Source organism: Phlebotomus argentipes, unplaced genomic scaffold (assembly GCF_947086385.1).
Source record: "Phlebotomus argentipes unplaced genomic scaffold, Phlebotomus argentipes genome assembly contig_75, whole genome shotgun sequence".
NCBI lineage: Eukaryota > Metazoa > Arthropoda > Insecta > Diptera > Psychodidae > Phlebotomus > Phlebotomus argentipes.
Window position 1 is genome coordinate 808,500 of NW_026776170.1, and position 22,498 is coordinate 830,997.

At 35.4% G+C, this 22,498-nt stretch overlaps 3 protein-coding genes across 6 annotated transcripts in view; 1 reads left to right on the top strand and 2 right to left on the bottom strand.

The window, feature by feature from the left end:
* Positions 1-521: 521 nt before the first annotated feature.
* Positions 522-12,990, bottom strand: LOC132257047 (heterogeneous nuclear ribonucleoprotein 27C). 3 transcript variants are annotated; one of them, XM_059753746.1, is made up of 10 exons: positions 12,675-12,990; positions 8,259-8,541; positions 7,033-7,306; positions 4,988-5,191; positions 4,575-4,926; positions 3,853-3,951; positions 3,640-3,798; positions 3,460-3,567; positions 2,389-2,414; positions 522-2,325 (listed from the first exon to the last, which is right to left on the bottom strand). In XM_059753746.1, the coding sequence occupies exons 2-9, from the start codon at positions 8,294-8,296 to the stop codon at positions 2,392-2,394; spliced, it is 1,257 nt and encodes a 418-aa protein (XP_059609729.1). In that variant the 5' UTR covers positions 8,297-8,541; positions 12,675-12,990; the 3' UTR covers positions 522-2,325; positions 2,389-2,391. The 3 variants fall into 3 exon arrangements, with proteins under 3 accessions (XP_059609729.1, XP_059609728.1, XP_059609730.1); XM_059753745.1 differs by having other exon boundaries at positions 522-2,414; XM_059753747.1 differs by lacking the exon at positions 12,675-12,990 and adding an exon at positions 9,596-11,250 and having other exon boundaries at positions 522-2,414.
* Positions 12,991-13,665: 675 nt separating this feature from the next.
* On the top strand, positions 13,666-19,104 carry LOC132257114 (KN motif and ankyrin repeat domain-containing protein 2). Of its 2 annotated transcripts, none has more exons than XM_059753877.1 (5): positions 13,666-13,781; positions 13,836-14,137; positions 14,854-15,377; positions 16,506-16,911; positions 17,871-19,104. In XM_059753877.1, exons 1-5 carry the CDS (start codon positions 13,748-13,750, stop codon positions 18,264-18,266), a joined length of 1,662 nt encoding a protein of 553 aa, XP_059609860.1. In that variant the 5' UTR covers positions 13,666-13,747; the 3' UTR covers positions 18,267-19,104. The 2 variants fall into 2 exon arrangements, with proteins under 2 accessions (XP_059609860.1, XP_059609861.1); XM_059753878.1 differs by having other exon boundaries at positions 13,890-14,137.
* A 126-nt stretch (positions 19,105-19,230) lies between these two features.
* LOC132257112 (zinc finger protein 2) overlaps positions 19,231-22,498 on the bottom strand; it is a 42,357-nt gene continuing 39,089 nt past the window's right edge. Inside the window, exon 14 of the mRNA XM_059753875.1 lies at positions 19,231-21,988. Coding sequence (XP_059609858.1) covers positions 21,431-21,988 — 558 coding nt within the window. The 3' untranslated portion in view covers positions 19,231-21,430. The remainder of the gene's footprint in view (positions 21,989-22,498) is intronic.

A 22,498-nucleotide genomic window follows, 5' to 3' on the forward strand; every position in this document is an offset into this window, starting at 1 on the left:
ACTTGGATGATCGGAATGACTGTGTTTATCTTTTTTTTTACCCAATTCCATCCCAAATTAAACTACACTTTCAACCACATTTTACAACGATTTTGTTTTTTTTTTTTATCTTATTCACTATTTCCCCCTCTCTTTGTGTTCTATGAGACACGTACTTAGTATCTCAAATCTTAGCAGTAATCAGTTATACACTCTGCGATCGCAACGCGTTCTCGTGAACCTATTATTGGATTGGAGGGGAAGGTCCGAAGAAGTTCTCGTGAACCTAGATCATGAGCAATTTTCCTCTGCTACCCTTTACAATGTCGCAAATCGCATGTGGACAAGCTCTGTAAGATCCCATTTCTGTGTACCTCGCTAGGATAATATATCATTGATTGCTCTGTTAACAGTAATCATGAATAAACAGACATGGTTTTGCATAGGCAGAGTGTGACTAAATGTTTCATTATTATTAATATAATATTTTTTTTTTTCAATTTCGAAGTGCAATCTACCAAAAAATTAAAAAACAAGCTTCGTAGTATGTTCATTTCGTTTATTTTGTCTCATATTTTTTTTTGTAAATTTTTGTTGCTGTATTTTAAATCACATTGAAAACGTATCATTCATCTTATATATAATGTATATCATCTCAATTGTTTTAATCATTATTGGTAATTTTTAAACTCTAAAACACTAAAATGCTAACTGAAACATCATATTTCAGTATTAGATATTCAAATCCTATAATATTTCTTTCATCCGTACATTCTTATATTTGTGATGTTTCACCATTGTGTATTTAATTAGTGTAGTCAATTTTATTTATTAATTATTCCAGGTTGTATGTATAATTCTCATTTTTATATTTGTATATGTAGTACAATATTTTCCTTATGTTCTCTGCTTATATATATATATATACGCTTATTTATATGCAGCATGAAATGTTCCAAAGTAAAACAGTTTCTTCATTCATTAAAACTTCTTGATTTTTTTCTTTACATTATCTATTATTAGTTCATTTCAGTATATATGTACAATTATTGTAAGTGCATCTTGCTAAATTAGCGTATGTGTTCCAATGTTTTATTATTTCCTATGTTTTGTTATATATATATATTATATATATATATATATATATATATATAATGTTTTTACCAGATCTTCTCAGTATTTCCTGATTCAACAAAAATTATTTTTACTGTCTCCTGCAACTTTTCTATCATAGTAATTAACTCTATTTTTAAAGTAACATTGACAAACAAAAATTATTAAAACATTTTACCCTTGCTTTTATGCTATTTTCATATAAAAGCTTCTTACCGTATTAATTTTCAATGTATGTTCTTTTCTCTTTTACACATGTTTGTCTCTAAATTGATCATATTAATAAGATTTTCTTATTCTGTAAATACAATTTAATATTTAATTATTTCAATAGTGTTTTTTTTCTTATTCTGTTATATTTGATTGCATTTCAAACAAGTTTGTCTTTCATTTAAGAATTACAAAAATTTCAATTTACTATTATTAAGGATTGGGGAAGGTTCAGGGATTCCGAATGAGGTCAGAATTTTCTCAAAGTTTTGTAAAGCCGCAAGAGGGCGCATGTGTAGTTGTGTATATATCCTAGTATCTTACATGATATATATATTTCAAACTTTTGATTTAGTTGCCTTCTATACTATTATCCCTTTTGGTGCTGTAAAGGGGTAATGTTGAGCTAAGCAGGTAGATAATAAATGAAGACAGAGGCCGAAATAACCATTGCCAACGAGGTTTATCTTTATGTGATATGCTTTCGCGAGAAAGAGGAAATATGAAACTAAAAAATATGACCATAAAATGACCTGTTTAGACAACATTTTCAATAACTACACTCTCTTCACTAATATATACATTTAACTAATTTTTTAACCACTGCAATTTCTTTAATGTTTTTATCATCTTTATATTTTTCTAAAAAAAAAAGTTTATTCAAAAAACTTTTGTAGGGATAGAAAGTACTGAGAGTGAAATGTTACAAAAGACATAATAATTAAATTAAAAAAAAAGTTGACGAATTAAGAAAGAAACAAGTTAACACTAAAAGTTATAGAAAACGCTATTGTAAATTTTATTTAAAAAGCATTATACATATGAAAATACTTTGAAATAGCTTTCTTTGTGCGAGTGGTCACCAGTAATTAATTACCCAATTTTTAGTAACCATATTTACATGTCGTGATAACAGCGACGATTGAGAGAGTCACATGAACGGACAAAATATCTCTGTCGATTTATATGCAGCTATGTGACACTCAGCCATGAAATACTATTGGGGCGCCCTCTTACAAAGCACTGAAAATCGCTATAGTTGAAATCAATTCAATAGTGGTGATGGTAAAGAAGCATTTTTCAAACCTCTTAATATTGCTTGAGGAATTCATCTGGAATTGAACAAAAAGTCATCAAAGTTTAGTGGGAAATAACAATGTTGATTAAAGATAAATAAAAAATATATACTAATTATGGATCTAAACGGCAAAATTTGTTATAATTCAGTCGAAATAAGCTATATAAAAATAATTAGCTGCTGCAAATTCGTCAATATCTTCTGCAATTTGTGAAAAAAGCTACGTTTGTTCAGTATGATTTCTCAGATGGTGTCAATAAAATAACAATTTTATCATCACATTCAACAGTAAAACTTTTTTGGTTAGAATTAAGCAACAAATGAAAAAAAAATCGTAGATGTGGCAAAGGGAAATAATTTATGTTTTGTAAATTTTTAAATGAGGCGACTATGACTTTGACTCAAAGCATTTGGCTTTAAATGCTACAGTCGTGTGTTTGAACTACACCGTTTACAAATATCCAAATACAGCAGAGTGAGATTAATAATTAATTTCAATAGAGCTGGCTCTTGCTCATCTCAATGAGTTTTAACCAAATTTGTTCACATTAATTAAGAATCGAACAAGATTAGATAAATTTTTCAATAATCTTTCATTATAAATAATGAATTAGTATTATTATTTCAGTAATCTGTCATTCTTAGCTTGCCTTTTTTGTTTTCTTTTGCTTTTGGTAAATTTGAAATACGGTCGGCCCTAAATTTTGCCACTAATAAATTGAAAACTTCAGTTGGTTGCAAAATATGTATTATTTGATGAGTTCGATTGTCTTTTATAATAATTAGTTTTCAGCACGAGCTATCTAGTTTAAATCTTGAAAGGGCAAGCTTAAAATACTCGTAAATCTACATTTCTTGTTTGCAACAGGTGTTCGGATCAGATAGTTTTTCATTTGTTGCCTTTTTAGTTCATTGCCGTCTTGTGATATAAAGCTGAAAGTGAAGTAGTTTCAACGTTTACTCAGAACGTATTCTTAAGCGCTTACGTAAATGTTTTTTTTAGTCTTTATTATTTCTATTTTTTAGTTTCCCCTTTCCTAATACACATTTCACCTTGCTTTCATCACTATGTTACTCACCCTGTGGCTGAGCCACGGCATAAGGGGGTTGAGAAGTACTTTCATTCCCATACGTTGTCCGTGTGCCATACGATGTGGTATGATCATTCGTATAGTTCCCTAACATACCTATAAAACATGGTATGCCCATATCACGTATATCATTTATATAAAAATTTCGTAAAAAGTTAAATCACTCACCGTATCCTGAACCATAGCTACTGTACTCAGAGCTAGGCTTTGAAGTGGTATTGGCAGGACCACCAGGCGGCATACCAGTTGTGGGCCCAGTACCTGTTGGACCTCCAGGACCAGACTGCGTTCTCGGATATATGTCACCAGTGAGAAAGCGTTCGGCAACTGAGAAAGAAGCTATTTATTAAGTTCATTTTATTGTTTACGTGTAAAACTTACCCGAACCCCCTGTTCCAGCACTATTTTGCGGCATATTCCAAGCGTTCCAATTTCCAGCACCAGAGGCGCCGCTCGGTCCTGTAGTTGAATTGTACATATCTATGGAAAAAAAATCGTGGTTTGATTAGGAAACTTGCTATTATTGTTGTTTTCTTTTGTTTTTCTATTCAGTTTATTGTTTATATAAGGAGCTGGGATTTACATCACAGCTATTATTTGCTATCGATCAAGGAGCCCAAAATCATCAAAACCTAAACCAATGTATATCAAAGTGTTGCATAAAATTAGGAACTAAATTTGAAACTTTTTCTGTATAACATATGGAGTTTTATGCATAACCGGTGGTAACATATCGACTTGTGGTTTTTTTAATAATTGGAAAGTTTTTTGCTATGGTCCCAAAATTAGAGAACTTAATTAGGATGTCGTTGTTTTAAAGTCTTGCATATAATTTTACTTTTATTTTCTTGGATGTAATTTTATATATCTTAGAAATGAGGGCTCAGCTCTAACTGAGATAAAATCAGTAAGTAAAAGTGAGCCCAGAAAATATAATATCCATAATATTGATTTACTTATTATTATTTTATGTTGTTGTTCATGGTTTTCAGCGCAATGATGAAACTGATGTGGTTTTTAGTAAGCGCTATGAACTCGAAACCTAACATTTGTGAAAGGAAAAAAATATTTTAAACATGTACTAATAGAATATCAATACAAACCATAACTCCCATATCCCTGGGTCTGTTGCGTAGCATAGTTATTACCCCATTGATGAGGTGGCGGACCCTGTGGTCCATGTGGGGCGCCCCAGCCTTGGTAAGAACCAGGGGCGTTCGGTGTTCCGTAACCGTAGCTCTGCTGCTGTGGCGACGTACCCCAGCCCTGATAGCTTTGCATCATGTTTGGAGCGCCCATAGCTATATTAAGCGGTGGAGCATTAATTTGACCGTTAGGGCCTTGCAGCATACCCATAGGTGCCCCATGGGGTGGGCCCCACTGATTAGCATCTGCGCCACTGTTGATTTTACTTGATGCTGTACCATCGCGCGGCTCCGCCTTTTTAATTTCCACCTGTACAATAGCAAGATATGATATTCACTTCAATTAACCAAGTGTCGCTCAGTAAACTTACCTGCTTGCCATTTAAATTGATATAATGTTCATTAGTGACGCGTTCAACACTACTCTCGTCCTCAAAAGATAAAAAACCAAAACCACGGGATTTCTTCTTCTCCTGATCGTACATGATTACAACCTCCATAACTTTTCCGTATCGTCCAAAAAACACACGTAGATCCGTTTCAGTCACATTTGAGGGTAAACCACCAAGGAACACCTGTTAAAATATAGAAAATGTTGATGAGTACAAAATTGAATGGAAAAACTACATTACTGTAATTTTTCTTTCTGTGCCCAAATTTAGATGTACGAGCAGAGGTGCTCCGGGGCATCTCGCGCGGCGAGTTGGAATTTTCTCAAAAGCTGGACTTCACATAATGAAGGCTGTGCCTGACGATATCGCCCAATAAAAAAACAGAAAAGACAAGAAACCGAGAACATTTTCAGTTCAGTGTAGTTATCGACCCCACCAACTGATAAATAGGGTAGAAGATGATGATGCCGTTCGTTAACACCTGAAATCTCTAGAACGAAATGTCAATTGAACAAAGTGGTCTGTGTGAAACACAATACGGATTCAAGTCTATATTATTTTTCCTAATTGCATACATGACATTAAAGTATTTTTCAAGTATTAGGTACGTGTGTATTTATTCATTCAAGAATATTTATTTCTCGACAGTTACCTCGCAGACTATCACAAGTATTCAGTAAAGCGATTCCAGCAAAATAATCTCTCCTTCGTCACTTGATCCATTTATTACCATTGGTTTTGCCCGTTTCATGAATATGATAGTGTGATCAACTGATCTAATTGTGTCACAACGTCATCGTAGTGGGATATGACACTGAGATTGTTGATATAAGTTGAAACCAAATCAGGTATTTCTCATTAAATTAACTCATCGCGCTTACATATATCGAACACGCAGAGACATAAAGACTTTGTCACAATTTGACCGGCTTCATCTGAAAACTGATTCGTTTCTCAATCCAGCACCTAATTATTGATGAGAGTTAAATGAGAATATGTGACGCTTTTAATGTGTGCGCTTAAAAAATTGATAAAACACATAACATCTAGTCCTAAGTTATAATCCATGTCGGATTGCAACTTCAGTCCATGTCGCTATACAAACAGCCTTATTTAGGCCTTTTACATTGTAGACAATTAATCCGAGATCAATTTTTAATTAGATATTTAAAAAAAAACTGCTTCATGATATTTACTTTTATGACATGCTTGTCATGAATTTGCTATTTATCAATTTTTATTTATCTTTTTTACGATCATTTACTGTAAGATTTTTTTGCACATTCCTGACGACAAAAATAATGCAAGTCACTTATATTATTCTTGTGTAAGCATTTTTACCATCTCGGCCAATGTAAGATTGTCTTGCATTCTTTTTGGTGTTTCAAGTAGTTCCAAAATTTACCTTTAATATATTAGAAAAAAAACACGAAAGATAATCCCAGTGAAGCATCATTGAACGGCTGCACTCATTTTCCATCTAAAGACTTAATTTAATTGCATTCTGTCGTATTTCATAATTTGCAATGGATGGGATTAGAAGATACGACTGCAGCGTTGAGAATCAAATGCTTTGACCAGAAAGTCACAGTCAACAATAGATAAATGATCCAATAAATGTAATATTCCTTTTTAAAATCTATCAAATCTTAACTTTAAATAATGGCCATATGGGCAAAAATGCCTGTGGCCGTACATTATTAAAACACAAAAAAAACTTTAAATAATGTCTAGAACGATGTTTTCAAAGTTAAACAGCGTAGTATAGAAAATTTTTCTACATACGTAGTTTAATATAAATCTGATTTGAAGTAACGGAACAAATCAGGATCTTTCTGGGATCAATCCAAAAATACATAACTAACGAGAGATGAATAATGATAGTCTTCGGAGCATCCGTCGATTAAGAGCGAGATTCAGAGAGAAATTGTATCGCATAGTTTAGTGACTTGTTTGGCTGCAGGTAAATAGTTTGGCTCCCTGAAGGGCTAGAATTTTGGAAATCTAGTATGAATTTTACTAACCTTTGGATAGCCGCCACCTTTTTTTGGTTTTTGAAGGGTGCGCGGATTGCAGGGTTTGGGATCAATTGTACGCCCATCCAAATTATGAGGTCCACTTTGCAGCACATGCGTAACGTTTCCGGGATCCGCAAATGTTACGAAGCCAAAACCACGTGATCGGCCTGATTCATTATTTTTCATTACAACACAGTCAATCACATCACCGTAACGTGCGAAATATCTTTGTAAATTATCCTGTGTTGTTTCCCATGACAAGCCACCTACGAAAAGTTTCCTGTGACGAATGAAATATTTTTAGTAAAAATTCAATTGCATATGGTAGTTCTGCATGTATGGAATAGAATTTCTATGTTTAATTATCAAAAATAAAATAATTTTGATAAAAAGTGTATACATGCTGTGATCAATAAATATCTATCTATCCTATCTAAAATATTAATTCTGTCCTATATACGTGTGACTATGCGAAAACTGAAACACAGAATGAGAAAACATACGAAAAGTATAGGACAGATGCGATGATAAGTGGTGAAAAACAATGTGAGTGCACTCGCCACACACACAAAAACAGTTCGACATGATTTTATATTTGATTATGTGTCCATCATAGACCGCAGCATAGAGAACAAGGAGTAGGATACACTCGAATCGCTACATATATTCATGGCTCAGCATGAAAATGACAACAAGAAATAAGACTCAGCGAGCACAATTTATGCCGAAATATTGTAACAATAAAAAAAGAAAGGAAAGTAAGAAGAAAAGGTACAGACAACTACTTAGACTGCGCTGAAATCTAATCCATCATGCGTACCCAGTCAAAAATAAATGGCGAGAAGACTGACCAATTAACCTTATTCCTAATACTGCACGTAGAAAATGCAACAATAACAATGTTAAAAACAGCTAAGTATTAGTTATTACTCGTCATGTTCACTTTACTTTCTTATTTTAATTTCCAATATTGCGAGGAGGATAACCGTAATTGTGTTACAGTATACTATACTATATGAAAGACACAATTTACTATATTTGAAGTACGTCATAATTGACGCTAAAGGAGGATTTTTGCTCTGAATCGTCACTTGAGTGAAAATGAATTGAGAGTTTTACCAGTATATTAAAAGATAATGATTGGGATACATATGTTTCCATTTCTTCCGAAATTAATAATTTTTTATGAAAAATCTCCTTATGTGACAATTCCATATTGTTTAAATTCTCACCCTTTCTCGTCGTCATCCATATCTTGAGTCATCCGCATATTCCCCAAATCTGCACGATGGCGTCTGGCGTAAAGAAAATGGGTTTGGAAGCGTGGTGACTTTTCACTCGGTGTTCTCTGCACCTTTGCCGTCCACGTTACGCCCTGTAATGTGATTTTTTCCCTGTCACCACAACCGCCACTCTGCGATCTCGCTGGTGTCCACGTCGTTCCTGTGGTGTTTTAGTCACGTTTCTAGACAAAGTTACACTCACAGCAGGACACAGTGTCTTGCAATGTAATATCTGAAATATAAAGAAAACGACTTATAGCTTTACTAATTATTGCATATTGTTGATGAATATCAGAACTTTTAATACATATAAATTTTCATTACAGTTTCAGCTTTAAAAGACTTGAGAGTAGTTGCATGTGTTCAAAACTTTTTAAAAAGTCTTGGAAATATATTGAATGATTTCCTAGAGAATCAGGTAAATAGTTACATATTCTCTTATAAAAGTGATTTATTTGAATGCAGTATTTTCTCCTCTTCACCGCCACAGCCAGATAAAATAATTATTATTATTATTATAATTTCTATATAAATGGGGTATAATAAAAATAATATAATAAGAATGTTCCAGCTGAAATATACACTTCACTGGAATCGTTTTGTACTCTGTCCCGGTCTCTCTCTCTCTCTCTCTCTCTCTCTCTCTCTCTCTATATATATATATATATATATGGTTGGCAAACTGACAATTTGCCATCGTAAAACAAAAACTTGCCTTTAATTGAGAAGGCTGTGTTCCTCAAAGGGATATTAAGATCATATAAGTAACTAAGTCATTTTTATTAGAACAACGCATTCAAAGCTAGCCTCTGATTTCAGGCCAATCTCTGTCTAAATCTTTTGAGTTTGTCCTACACTCACAAATCTCTGCTCATGTGCTCAATCGCAAACTCCTGTACGATTTCCAATCAGGCTTCCGAGCTGGTCATAGCACCACTACAGCCCTCTTAAAGATTACCAATGACCTAGCCAAGTCTATTGGCAGCAATAAATTTGTAATTCTAGTTCTCCTTGACTTTACCTTTGACAGCCTTTGACAGCTTGCCACATGATCTATTCTGCTTAAAGTTATTAAACTCATTCAATTTCTCATCCTAGGCAATTTCTCTTATCAGGTCCTACTTCTCTTGTTGATCTCAATTTGTCAAATTTGGCGATGATGTCTCGCCACTTCGCTTGCTCAATAATGGCATTGGCCAAGGCTCAATCCTTGGCCCCCTGCTCTTTTCTATGTTTATCAATGATCTACCTGCTGTCTGGAATGGCTGCCTTTTTCATCTATTTACCTTCAAATATATGTAGAAGGTGACCCTTGCAATCCCTCCCCTGCCTTCGATTTAATGAATTCAAATCTCATTGCTGTTGAGCGCTGGTCGCTTGTCAATGGCTTGGCTCTTAATCCAAAAATGTCCCAGGCCATCGTTGTCTGCAAACCTTCTCATAATTTCTCTACTCCCCCTCTTACTCTTGGAGGTGAGGTAATCCCCCTTGTGGAAAACGTACGCAATCTGGGCATATTCTTCAATTCCCATCTCACTTGATCCGATCATGTCTCTTCCTTGCGACGCAAGGTAAATTTCTCGCTATACTCCCTAAGACGCTTCCGGGGTGTCACTTCTCATGACACCAGACTCCTTCTCGCCAGGTCGCTCTTGATCCCTCAGTTCACATACGGGCCAGAACTCTTTTATGCGCGTCCATCAGGCAGTTGTCGGTAGCCTTCAACAACTGTACTCACTACGTCTGTGGTCTGGGGCCCAGAGATCACATCTCTCCCTACAGTAGTGTCCTAATCGGTTGTGATCTTCCGAATCTTCTTAAATTAAGGGCTGTCACCTCCATCTGTCGCCTCCTGAAGACTGGTTGCCCTCGATACCTCTCCTCGCTTTTGGCGCATGGCACCTCGGCCAGGGTACGGAGCTATTGGTTCCGAGCTCGTCTACTGAAGCTTACTTCCGCACTTTGTTCGTGTCTGGAGTGTCGATATACAACTCACTCCCTCGCGCTAGTAGAATCTCGGTCAGTGCGATTAGGAGACACTTCCTAGTTGATAATACTGCGTAGCTATTCATTAACATTCAATTGGCTTAATTTATTTTTAGTTTCTTTCTCTTTTTCTTTTCTTTATTTCAACTCACTTGCAATTTTAATCAGAGGGGCAGACCCTACAAAATTGTAATCCGGAAATAATAATAATAATAAAGTATTTTACGGTACAATATTGTTGTCTCTAGAGTATTGTTCAATGGAATGACAAATAATTTTCGATTTTTGGGCGATTACAGATATTAGCTGTGATGTAAATCCGAGCTATATAATAATATTTACCAAATAATATTGCATATTTGTTAGTCAATGCATTTCTACTTTCATTTCATTATAATTTTTAGCCTAAAGTGAATAAATCTGCTTGCCATGTGACTTAAAATTGCTTGTGACTTGCTATGGGTAGGTCGGTCCTGAAGTCGTCGGCAGACGCACACACCAATAGAGGCGAATAAACTTTATTATTATTTAAGCATAATAAGCTTTCATTTTGCTCAGGTATAGATGCAAAATTTGCAACAGAGGACATTCTTTTTAAAATACTACGGTCTTAACAAACCGTAGTATTTTATCATTTCCACATTTTTACACACAAACTCTCAAGCATTTACGGTTTTTTCACATAAATAAGAGGTCATTCCATCGATTCTGTATTTTCTGATAATCTGATCGAAATTTTCAACAACGAATGAAAACAAACGGCGCCTCGATTATGTGATTTGGGAAGAATGATAAGCATCCAGAAATCATTCTGTCTTAGTATCGCGTGGGAATATTTTTGTAAGCCAATTCGAAGATTTTCAGCTTACCGACCGATAAGTAGTTTTAAATTCTATATTTTATATATAGGAATAAAGGACGAAATACCAGTGAAGTAAATGTTTTAATTGAAATATGCAAAAGCAACCGCTTGAGCTGCTTTAATTAGTCATTATTGGCTTAATGTTTCGCACTCTGTCATGTTCAAACATTTGCAACACGACCACAGGTTTCCTAGTAGTTCCCGAAGAATTTTTGTCCCGTTTCATTACAGGTGATCCGGGAGTTTGGCCCGCAAAAGAAGAAAAATTCCCTGGAAGGAGTCCAGGATGCACGATCGGTTCCATGATTGGAATTCCCAATTATGATCAAAAGGCTTTAGTCAAGATCTTTGAAGCAGTTTGTAGTCATGCCCCCCCCCCCCCCCCAGCCCCAACGCAGTGGAACCATTTTGAAATATTATGGTATGCAGGGCAAAGACTTTAAATATTGGGGTCCACGGAGACCATTATTTAAGGACTTCTAATAATAATAATACTAATAATAATAATAATAATAATAATAATAATAATAATAATAATAATAATAATAATAATAATAATAATAAGAATATTAATAATAATAATAATAATAATAATAATAATAAAAATAATAATAATAATTATAATTATAATAATAATAATAATAATGATAATAATAATAATAATAATTAGAAGTGTAAGCGTGCGTCTGCCGACGACTTAAAAACCGATCTCCCCGAAAAAACAGAAAACTCGCTTCATTGGTCGCGTAAGCCACTTATACTAGTAACAGTTAAGTTCACAGTCTGACAATATATGGCAAAACTAGTATGCAGTTTAGTTCCCAAAAGATTGAATGAGTAATTTCCCAAGTGAGCCTATAATTATTGCCCACTCAAAAAGTTCTACAGTTCCCTAGAATCCATAGGCTCCAGCGGAGGGAACAGTAGGTTTTGTTTTGTCTACCGATAGACAATCAAATACCATATTTGTTTTTGTCCCAGACCACCTAGACCCCGAAGACCTATGCTGAGCGTATAATAATTGCCCACGCTATTTATGTACATATATATATATATATATATATATATATATATATATATATATATATATATATATAAGTGTGTGTGTGTGTGTGTATGTACGCTTGCGTACGATTGCCAAGTATATAGCGCATAAACTTTTGATGATTTTCGTAGATAGATTTAGATTTATTATAGTTCACTTAGTGCCTACAGTTCAATTATATATGTCAAGCTATACCAAATATATATGCTCTAAACAGAATTATCTGTATTTTTGTTAATTCCGTTTTAACACCAATGAAATTCACTTTGACTAGTAAAAGAGATATTTTTACTGATTTCACAAGAGGCCCATCATCTCTCGTTAGCGAAAATAATAAGAAAAACATATTTGATAGGTACGACGCCGGTGACAGCTGTTGCCACGCTGTCAGCGAAATTTGCGGCCATTCCATGCAGGGCGCTGTTGTCGTTGGAAAAAAAATTGGGCCTGTTGCGGCATCTTCAGCACTCACCTTACTCTGGTGAACCGTCGACTTTTTTAATGTTTAAACATGACAACAATTTATGCAGCTTTATGCAATTATAATAGCCCGCAAAAGTTCACAATCACACTGTCGCGTAATTCTAGATTTACCGGGTAAATTATAAGCTTATAAGAGTTGATTGAGTTGGGGAATAGTTATGATTTAGTTTAACAATATGAAGGTGTTGCTGTTTAATTTATAACTGTTGCCTTAATATCTAAAAAATATAAATATAGTGCGTGTATGGTGCAGGGTTCTAATGGTGAACACACCACACCACAAGCGTAATGGCGACTTCCATTGCTAGCGACCTCTTGCGCTATTTTACACTATCTCACAAACGTCATGAGAATGTGTCGTAAGTATGAAATCGTGTCTGCAGACACATCGACTGACTAAAATATTAGTCCCGAATAAAAAAAATTATCATTCCAAAGCACTATCTGCCCACCATGGCCAAATGTTATTCTCCAGTCTCTCTGTATCGGCTATAGTGAGATGCAAAACCAATGCATAGAGGAAGGAGATTCTCAAGCTCCTCAAAAATCTCTCTTGCTCTTTGCTGCCATTTCTTGTTTATTTATGTCAATAATTTAGCTTTGTGAGAGCCGATTAGATGACAGAGAACTATCTGGCTGAGAAGCCGAGTACAAGCCAAAATATGCTAACGCGTCAATTTTACAATGACGCACGTTTTCTCGAATATCATAAAAAAAAAGCTTACATATTGTCTTTATACATTCAATGCTCCAAAATGCTGAGTGCGTTTTTCCGGTTACACTTTACTCACTTGGAAGTGCACTGACTGAGTATATTTGCTTTTGTCAAATTAAGCCAAATAATTTTCAACATGTTGGAAAATTACTATGATATATATAAAGGAGAAGTTTTATATTTCCATGGAATGATGGTGGCTACTGACATAAGTTATAAGAGACTATCCACTAGACAATTCCGCTTTATTGTTGCATCTTCTACTGGGCCGTTGTGCCAATGATGTCAATTTCTTAAAAGAAGTGATTAAATAAAAGATTGATTTCCGGACAAGAACAGCCCAAAAAATGATGCTAGACAATAGTGATCTTTCAAGCAAATGTGAGTAGCTACATATGCACTCATCAATGCCCCTTAATTTATTACTTATTATAGATGATACTCGGTATTCCTTCTCCTGTTCGTGCTGTCCCTATGGCTATCACATAGACCTGGACTTTGTTAAGTATTGCGAGGCGATGAAACTCACAGCATCGCCACGCCGACAACGTAGGCGTCAACGTCAATCTATGAGCAGAATGATGGGCTTTTCAGACGTAAATGAATTGCTTTTTGATGCTGTAAATAATTTTGAGGTAACATTGGACACCCCACAATTGGGAGGGGCCATGGAATATATGCACCAGAAAATGGCACGTCACATCGCACGCATCGGAAGCCTCGAAGAACAACTGAAGGTTGGTACCCACCTTGATTTATATGCAATTTTTGAGAACTTATATAAAAATTAAGAGCTATAATTGCGTTAAAATTAAAAATATCTGTAATTTTCTCGAAATCGCTATGAAAATAAGGAATCTATTCGTGTTTGTTAAACATAATCTTAGTTTAATTTGGTATTACCACTGCAATGAACGCTGAACCCGCAGAAACAATTTTTGTAACTTCATACTCGATTATTTCGCAAGAAAGAGCTACCATTTTTTTCAAATTTCATTATGTTGTAGATAAGACCGGGGGCTTTTTAGAGGTATGAGCTAATGAAACTTGATGTTTGTGGAACGGAGATTTGTATATGGGACCAAATTAACACTTGACATATAGGACTTAAAAATAAGTATGACTAGTTTGAAATGACGGAAAAAAAATTATGGAGGTTCAGAATTGACATTACTCTAGCTATTCCGCAACTTTTCGATGAAAATCGCATGTCGACATGTCTTATCATTTAGGCGCTATGAGTCCATCCATTTAGGATGGAAGGACACACGACCACGAAAAAATAACCCAATTTTTTTCCTCTGGATTTGTCATATTTGCCGTCCCGGTTGTTTTTTAAAATTGATTTTGCGAGATTTAATTTTTTACGCGATTTTCGCTAGAACAGGTTCTGACTCAGCCTAATGAATTAGAATTTGTGTTAGATTCGACATTTTATTCCCTGGTTTTGCAGGTCATGCCTGCACTGTGGTTACAAATCGATATATTGACTGAAGAAAAACGGCGATTGGAAAGTCGTCAGACACCATGTACACGTGATGTTGGTTGTCAGTCGGCAGCGCAGGCCTCGATTCATAATTCTACATCAACGGAAGTACCATCTGTAGCCACTAAAGAGTGCCAATGGTCTCCCATAATGGATACACGTGCTGTACAAACTTTAGATTCAGTAGTACATAACGTTACAACGTTGACTGACCCAGACCCAGTATCAGAAGAGCCATCAAAACCAGTAATTGAATTGTATTCCCAGAGTCAGCAGACAAATGAAATGATTATGGCAAACGCACGAGTACAAACTGACATACCTCAAAGTCATAATAAAGCCATACAAACTGTTACCAACACGCTGAGCGCTACTACGCAAACTGAGATAGAAGAGTGGTCAACAAAAATTGTATGTGAAAGCACGGAATCAGAGAAAGAATCTGTTAAATCACCCTTATCAGCCATCAATGAAGACTCGGAGAGAGAAACGTAAGTTGATATAATAGTTAAAATAATTAAATTTTTGGGAGGACTAGAAACAAATTATTCTGTTGAATGCTCTTTCTAAACACTTTATGAACACATCATTCAACGATTTATTCATATTCATTCATATTTATTGCTTTGTTCTTTGTTCCAAAAATCTAAGTAACTGAGCACCTTGTAAGTGTGATTGCGGCCATAACTTTTTTGAATTGGACTAACAACTGACCGGTAAACACACAAACCGCACTAAACTATGTGGTAGTGTTAGGTTTATCATTTTTATCAAAATATTTTCTTTTTAAGAAACCTCAGTCTCAACCTTTGCTTCTCTTATCCTGGACAAGACAGTGGCTGAAAAAAAATTTCCAACCACTTGTCTTGCCCAATCTCGAACCGGGGCCTCTGAATTGGTATTTCAGCGCGCTCCCAACTATGCTACAAGACTGGATAAGAGTTCATAGGCTGAAGGCTTTTACTCGGTCAAGCAAATTCACGTTTACACCTTCAGAATGAAAGACTATACGGATTGTAGTTCAAATCACATGATCGTGTTTGTGAATTCTAACGAGTGACAGAACGCGCTCTCGAAAATATTTTCGATCGTGGATTGTTTAAATACAATTATACATTTTTAGCGTACCAGTTTGGGCTTTTAATAATTTTTTTCAAGTCGAACTTTATTTTCACAGTGATCTGTACATTATGTACAATAAACTTTGCACCTATAATAAAGATTAATTTGAGACATTTAAATTTAATAAGATAATCAGCTCCTGGAGCTGATCACACTAAAATTAACAATACGAATCTCATCAACTTAACAAGAATAAATCTGATGGTCTGGTATTTCGCAGCCTCCTACTCTTTCCCTCATCGATTGCTGGTTTATCAGCGAGCTCATTGTGATGAGCTTGCTTTTTGTGAAGCAAAATGCTCTCTTTATATCCATCGTTGAATGCCACAATCTCCTCCCACACAGCGGGCACTTTTAAGTCCTTATAGATTTATTCATTTGAGACAAACTAAGGGGCATACAAGATCTGCCTGAGCGCTTTGTTTTGGAATCTTTGAGTCATGTCGATATATGTCTCGATTTAAGTAATTTAATTACAATAACATTTCTTTTTCCAGATATAGTAGTGTTGCTACGTGTGACATTGAGAGCTACGATGATGAACTTATTGTATTGCCATCAAGAGAGATGTTAAGCGCTGTCGAGTCCATTGGAGATGCGCTGGAACGTGAAACTGATGCTTATAGTTTGGCACATGTTAATGCCATGGCTCGGCGTGAGTGGTTTCACGTAGCCAGCACAGAGAGCGCAAATGCTGGTACTGTACGCGCTTACCTAGCTGCTTTTGAAGCCCATTCAACTGCTGTACTGACATACATGATTACTTTGGCTGATGCCAATGGCAATACAGCACTTCATTACGCTATCTCGCATGGGAATTTTGCAGTAGTGGAAGTGTTGCTAGAAAGTGGTTCTTGTGACGTTAACCGCTGCAACAATGCGGGTTATACAGCTATAATGCTTGTGAGTATAAAATGAGAAGGGAAAAGCGGAGTAGTTTGGTACGAAAATTTTAGTTTCGATTTTCAATGCATTTTCGACAAAAATGAAACATTGGAGGTATATTCCATTTCGCTTTTCATATTATTTTGGTTATGAACTTCCAAAGGTCGCTTTATTCCAAGGTCGGAAATGTGGGTTTTTTATCATCTCACGGCAAATTTTGTAAAAGTTGCCCCGCTATGAGATAATTTCGGACAATTTTGCGATACATACATGGATGTTCATTGAGTTTTGTAACTTAAGAGACATTAGACGAAAATTTATATTCTTCATTTATTGTAATAACACCATAAATAAAATAAAAAAAAAACATCAAGCTATCACACTTTATCAGGTTTATATACAAAAGGTTGCTAATATCGGAGATACAATGTTACTTGGTCCGAGATGCACCGGAGATACCGAGATGCTGTGACACTCAAAACTCACATTAACGCCCCTTGATTATATATTTGAAAGTACGTAACGAAAGTTCAATTTTGTAGTTGAAAAAAGCGCTGTCTCAATTGGTCTCACTTGTAGTGAAAGAGGTTATCACACCATCCATAAAAACGTTCAACTTTTCGCAAAGATCATAACGCTAAAACGAACTCCAAAGTTTTATTCGATAGTACAAATCTATTGCATCCCACCGACTCTTGATCTTGGATGTAAATTCTATGTTGATGTCTCTGACTATATAGACGCTAGAAATTCATATGGGCTTACAACAGACATATAAAATGACAGACAGACCGAAAAATGCAAACCCGAATTCGATGTTTACTAAACACATGTAACAGTCCGTCAGACTTAGTTTTTGTATTTGGTGGTGTTAAGTTCCTAGGCTTATAATATATAGTAGCTGTGATGTAAATCTTTGTTTTTAGATCTAGATTTAATACTATGTTAGCGTAACCTCTACTTCCATATTTTTACAGGCAAGCCTTGTTCCATTGCAGTCGTTAGAGTCACGGTCTATCGTGGAGCGTCTATTCCAACATGCAGACGTAAATGTGCGTGCACGCAAGCATGGCCAGACTGCACTAATGCTAGCTGTGAGTCATGGTAACACAAATATGGTAGCACTATTATTAGCCGCAGGTGCAGATGTGAACGCGCAAGATGAGGATGGTAGTACGGCGTTGATGTGTGCCGTGGAGCATGGTAAGATGGATATTGTGAAGATCCTTCTTGCTCAGCCCAATTGCGACTCAAGCATCCAGGATATGGACGGAAGCACAGCATTGAAAATTTCACTTGATGCAGGATATCACGACATTGGCATTCTTCTGTATGCTCATGGAAGAGCAGTGCACCATCGTAATATTTCTTGATAGCTACTAACTATTCACTAATTTAAGTGAATATAAAAAGAGTTAAGTATATAAAAAATTCGATTGACATCGAGACTGGGCTGAACTCAGAAGAAAAGCTGGATGTGGTTAGTGTCTCAGCTAGCAGAAAAAACGTTAAAATTCAAATTTTCTACGTAAAACTTGCCAGACCACGCCGAACTTGCAGGAAATCATAGAAAGTCTATGACAACCCGATTTTTCGGGAAAAATATTACATCAGTGAGAAGTAATTTGCAGTTTAAGATTTTATTAGCTCTATTAATTGTTTTGTTTTCATACAAATGTAGAACGAAGTTACAAGTTGTGAAAAAAATATCGGCCACCGCTGTTAGTTGGGAAAAACGCGAATTTTCAAATTTGCTGTCTTTCCTGCTCCACCTAAACTCAGACCAGGCGTTAGAAAATTCTGGGTGGTGCCAAATTTTTCCGGCAGGCACCTTGAATCCTGGTCACCATGAAACTCTCAGAGCAAACGGAATTTTGGGAAATAGCTATTTTGTGCATTTTCTAATGAAAAATCACCTAATTCCGGGTTTAATTGGACTTTTATGTTATCTGGTATTTTCAGCTTGGTCTCGAATGTTTCTCTGGTTTTTCTATATTTCACGCTGAAAATTTGAATTATCGAATTAACAGATATCCGAGACACTTTGATAATTCGATTAGCTTTTCCGCTGAATTCTGCTCAGTTTTGTTTCTAACTTAAATAATAAGGTAACTTTAGTGCTTTTTTGTATTTTATTAACAAGTAAAATAAATTTTTAAAAATCTATGTACCACGCAAAAAAAACCCTAATAAAACTAAATGCTAATCTAATGAGTTTGAAAGTAATATGGAACAACGAGAATTCATTTTGTTCTGCTTTATTTGTTTAAGTTTCATAGTAAGAGTGAAACCACAAAGTATTTCTTTCCTTTGAGCCTTGGTTTGAGCCCTTTCTGTACACTTGGATCACACACAGTCTTGTCCTACGAGATTTGCATTGGCACTTAAAATATCTTTCATTTGGCTCAAGCAGCACCAAGTTTGTTTTAAAATCACAGTGAACTAAAAATTTCAGTGTGACAAAATAGTCGGATAACGAGATGGCAAACTCACGCAAAACACATGCATACCAATAAAGACATGTATAACCCAAAATAATTTCGTTAGAATATAAATGAATTCGAATTTTTCGATGTGCAAGAAAACCCAATTAAGGGACCAAATCTTGAAAAAAATACAGTTTGTGAACGTGGAAATGATGCCTAGAAATTCAATCGAGCTGTCATAACGATTCACGAAAAATCTTTCGTTTATAAATTTTATCGATAAAAAAGTTATGAATTCACTGTCTAGCTCGTTTGAACGAAATTCATGTTCAATGATTTCAAATATTAATACATATATTATTGGTATATCCGATTCGTAGGTAAAAGTTTTTATGAAAAGTATGATCTTTTCGGTTCAACTCTCTAGATTCGTGTTTCTACAAGGAGTCCAGTTTATATTCTCTGATGATCAAGATCAATGTAAACTCTTTTCTCTCTATCTTTTTCTTTCTTACCACTTGGTGTTATGCTGCAGCGAAAGTCTAACTGAACAGAGTACATCCAGCCGCCAACGGTTTTGTGCATTACTTTAATTCTATGCCATGGATTGATTCTTATTTGCAACCTGGAACTAATTCTATTACCTCTCTTCGCTCGGGTAAATAAAAAAAAAAACCCTTCACGCAATTTTACTTCTTTTCCAAGGCTCAGTAAGTGAAAAACTGCGACATAATACCATACGTGAGTCATGCTGAGTAAGTTAAGTGACAACATATATTTTTTATACTTTCTCTAAGATAAAAGCAAAAGATTTCTTCAAAATACATTTCAAATGTACTAAGAAAACTATATATGGTATCTTCAAGAGTATTTATTCATTATCTAATGATGTATTTGTGTCAATTGATATGTTAAAATTAGAATTGAAAATAATTACGATCAGTATACATAGATCGCAACAACGAGCCGGTTTGCGCCACAATCAAATAAACATAAATCCGAAATCACCTCTTATTTCAATCCGACACGGATTACAAATTTGAATTAGATGGCATGCGTATAATCTACAATTTCCAGCATAAGAGCACACCGATTCTCAGTCATAACGTTGTATGCCTTTAGCAAATTATGAATTGAACGACCCTAAAAATTGGTTAAAAAGATAACTGCACGTAATTTGTATCGATGAAAATAATTTTAAAAAGTTGTCAGTAGACCGAATAGGTTTGGATTACCCGCCGCATGGTATCTCTAGAAAATTAATTCCAAAGAATCACCTCATCAATAAAAAGCAAATTTGGAAGGATGCGGCTCCCCGATCCCTGCCCAACAAGCCTTGAAGATTTGACAGACGAGATATGCAAGATATACTTCATAAAATAATGAAGCTGATGTAAGCGAAACGTGCGAGAGATTAATGCAACAGCACATGACTTGAGGAGAAGAGGTAGAGTTTGGTCATCCGGACACAGTGGAAATTCCTATGCAACGTTAGATAAGTGTAGAGTGAAGGTGAGCAAATCTTTCACCGCGATCCTATCGGACAAAAATTGCTTGAAATAAGCATTTTGGGAGAAAGGTTCTATCCTTATTAGAACGTCCTGGACCTTTGTAATAAATGTGAAAAACCCTGCGTTTTAGCGTGTGGCTTGAGTTGTTGTTTGTACGAGTTCAATTACTTTAAGCTTATTGGAAATCACTTGTAAAGTTCTACAATTATTTAACAGAACAATAATGTATTTGACTACTACTAGAGACGTTAATTCCCAAATTCTTTCTACGTTTTTGAAGGTAAAAAATTTAAAGACCAATTTAGTATTACAAACTTTTGGTATTCCTATGCGTATTCTCCATAGAACTATCTTAAAGTTAGTAAGTACCTGTTTGCATTTCGCCTTAAATGTATGTGCTGTCTTTCCGCTGGAACAATAATAATACTTTGGTTTATCTATATACATAGTATTTCTTTAATAGAATTCATGTTCGTCATATACAATGAATTATTTTTGTCAAAAAATTCGACATACAGCTGAAATGAGCCTACAGGTACAATATTTCATTCGATAAATACCCATAGTTTGAAGAGAAATGCATAAATTTACGATCTACGCTCAGATAAGGTATACCAAATCATCGATATAGTGATTCTCGCTGAGAACCATTTTTTTTGAGAGGCCTAGATCGCCCTTTTCACATTTAATCACCGGTGATGGCTCGAATGCGCCGAAAAGATTGCTAAGAATGGCTATCTGGATATTTGTCATCTGGCAACGATGGCGTTTCTTATGTGCACCAAAGAGCACACTTGACGCTACATCCAGATGCACGCGATCTCCCGCAATCTCAATAGGCGCAACTTCTTCGTTTTTGATGCCATTAAAACCCTTAAAACCATTCTTAGGTTCCAGTCTCACTTTTTTGTCAAGCGCATTACGTAAATCCAGAGGCGCCATTTTACGGGTTTCGAATGCAGTGTCAAAGTGTGTAACATCTGGAATCTGATCGACTGACATGGGCATCTCGTCGGCATGCTTCATCTGCAGATGACTCTCTAGGGCGGACTTGACTTTGAAGATAGCACTGCAGAAGGGGCACTTTTTGTTGATAAGCTGCAAATTCTGTCTGAACTGACCTTTGCGTTCACGTGCTCTCGAGTTCTGGTACCACACCTGAAATCAACACACGCCGTCAACACCCCCACAGTCAGAGCAACACAAAAAGGAAAATGGTTTTTGGGTACTACGGGGCAGAGGTCAGGAATAAAAAAAAACGAAAAGTAAAATGCCAGTTTTCGTTTACGTAACTTTTATCAACAGTTGATTACATAAAGTGATCTGTACAGAAAGCAACATATCAAAAAAGAATTTAAGAGAAAAAGGAACACGAAACAGTTTTCCAAAATAGTTTTAAAATCAACAAACCCTCCATTTTATTTTCTGAAGTATTGGATATTAAAGAATGTCAACAAACTTGTGACTATCGCGGCAACTTAGTTAAAAATCCAATGATCTAAGAATAATGGGAAACCACAAAGTAAACGAAACTAATTTTCTCATATCAGTTTTGAGTTTTGAACCAGATTTTTAAAATAAATTCAACATTGAATTGCAGCAGTTGTTCTCGCAGTTTTATATGATAGATGAATGTCCATTTACCACAAAAAATATAAATACATTGAG

Bases quoted from the DNA above. Each gene is read 5' to 3' on its own strand.
- LOC132257047 (XM_059753746.1), bottom strand. From the start codon at position 8,296: ATGCGGATGACTCAAGATATGGATGACGACGAGAAAGG. The intron at 7,307-8,258 runs GTGAGAATTTAA...CATTCGTCACAG, and splicing joins ATGGATGACGACGAGAAAGG to GAAACTTTTCGTAGGTGGCT. The intron at 3,799-3,852 runs GTAAGTTTTACA...CTTCTTTCTCAG, and splicing joins TGCTGGAACAGGGGGTTCGG to TTGCCGAACGCTTTCTCACT.
- LOC132257114 (XM_059753877.1), top strand. From the start codon at position 13,748: ATGATGCTAGACAATAGTGATCTTTCAAGCAAAT. The intron at 13,782-13,835 runs GTGAGTAGCTAC...TACTTATTATAG, and splicing joins TAGTGATCTTTCAAGCAAAT to ATGATACTCGGTATTCCTTC. The intron at 15,378-16,505 runs GTAAGTTGATAT...TTCTTTTTCCAG, and splicing joins GAAGACTCGGAGAGAGAAAC to ATATAGTAGTGTTGCTACGT.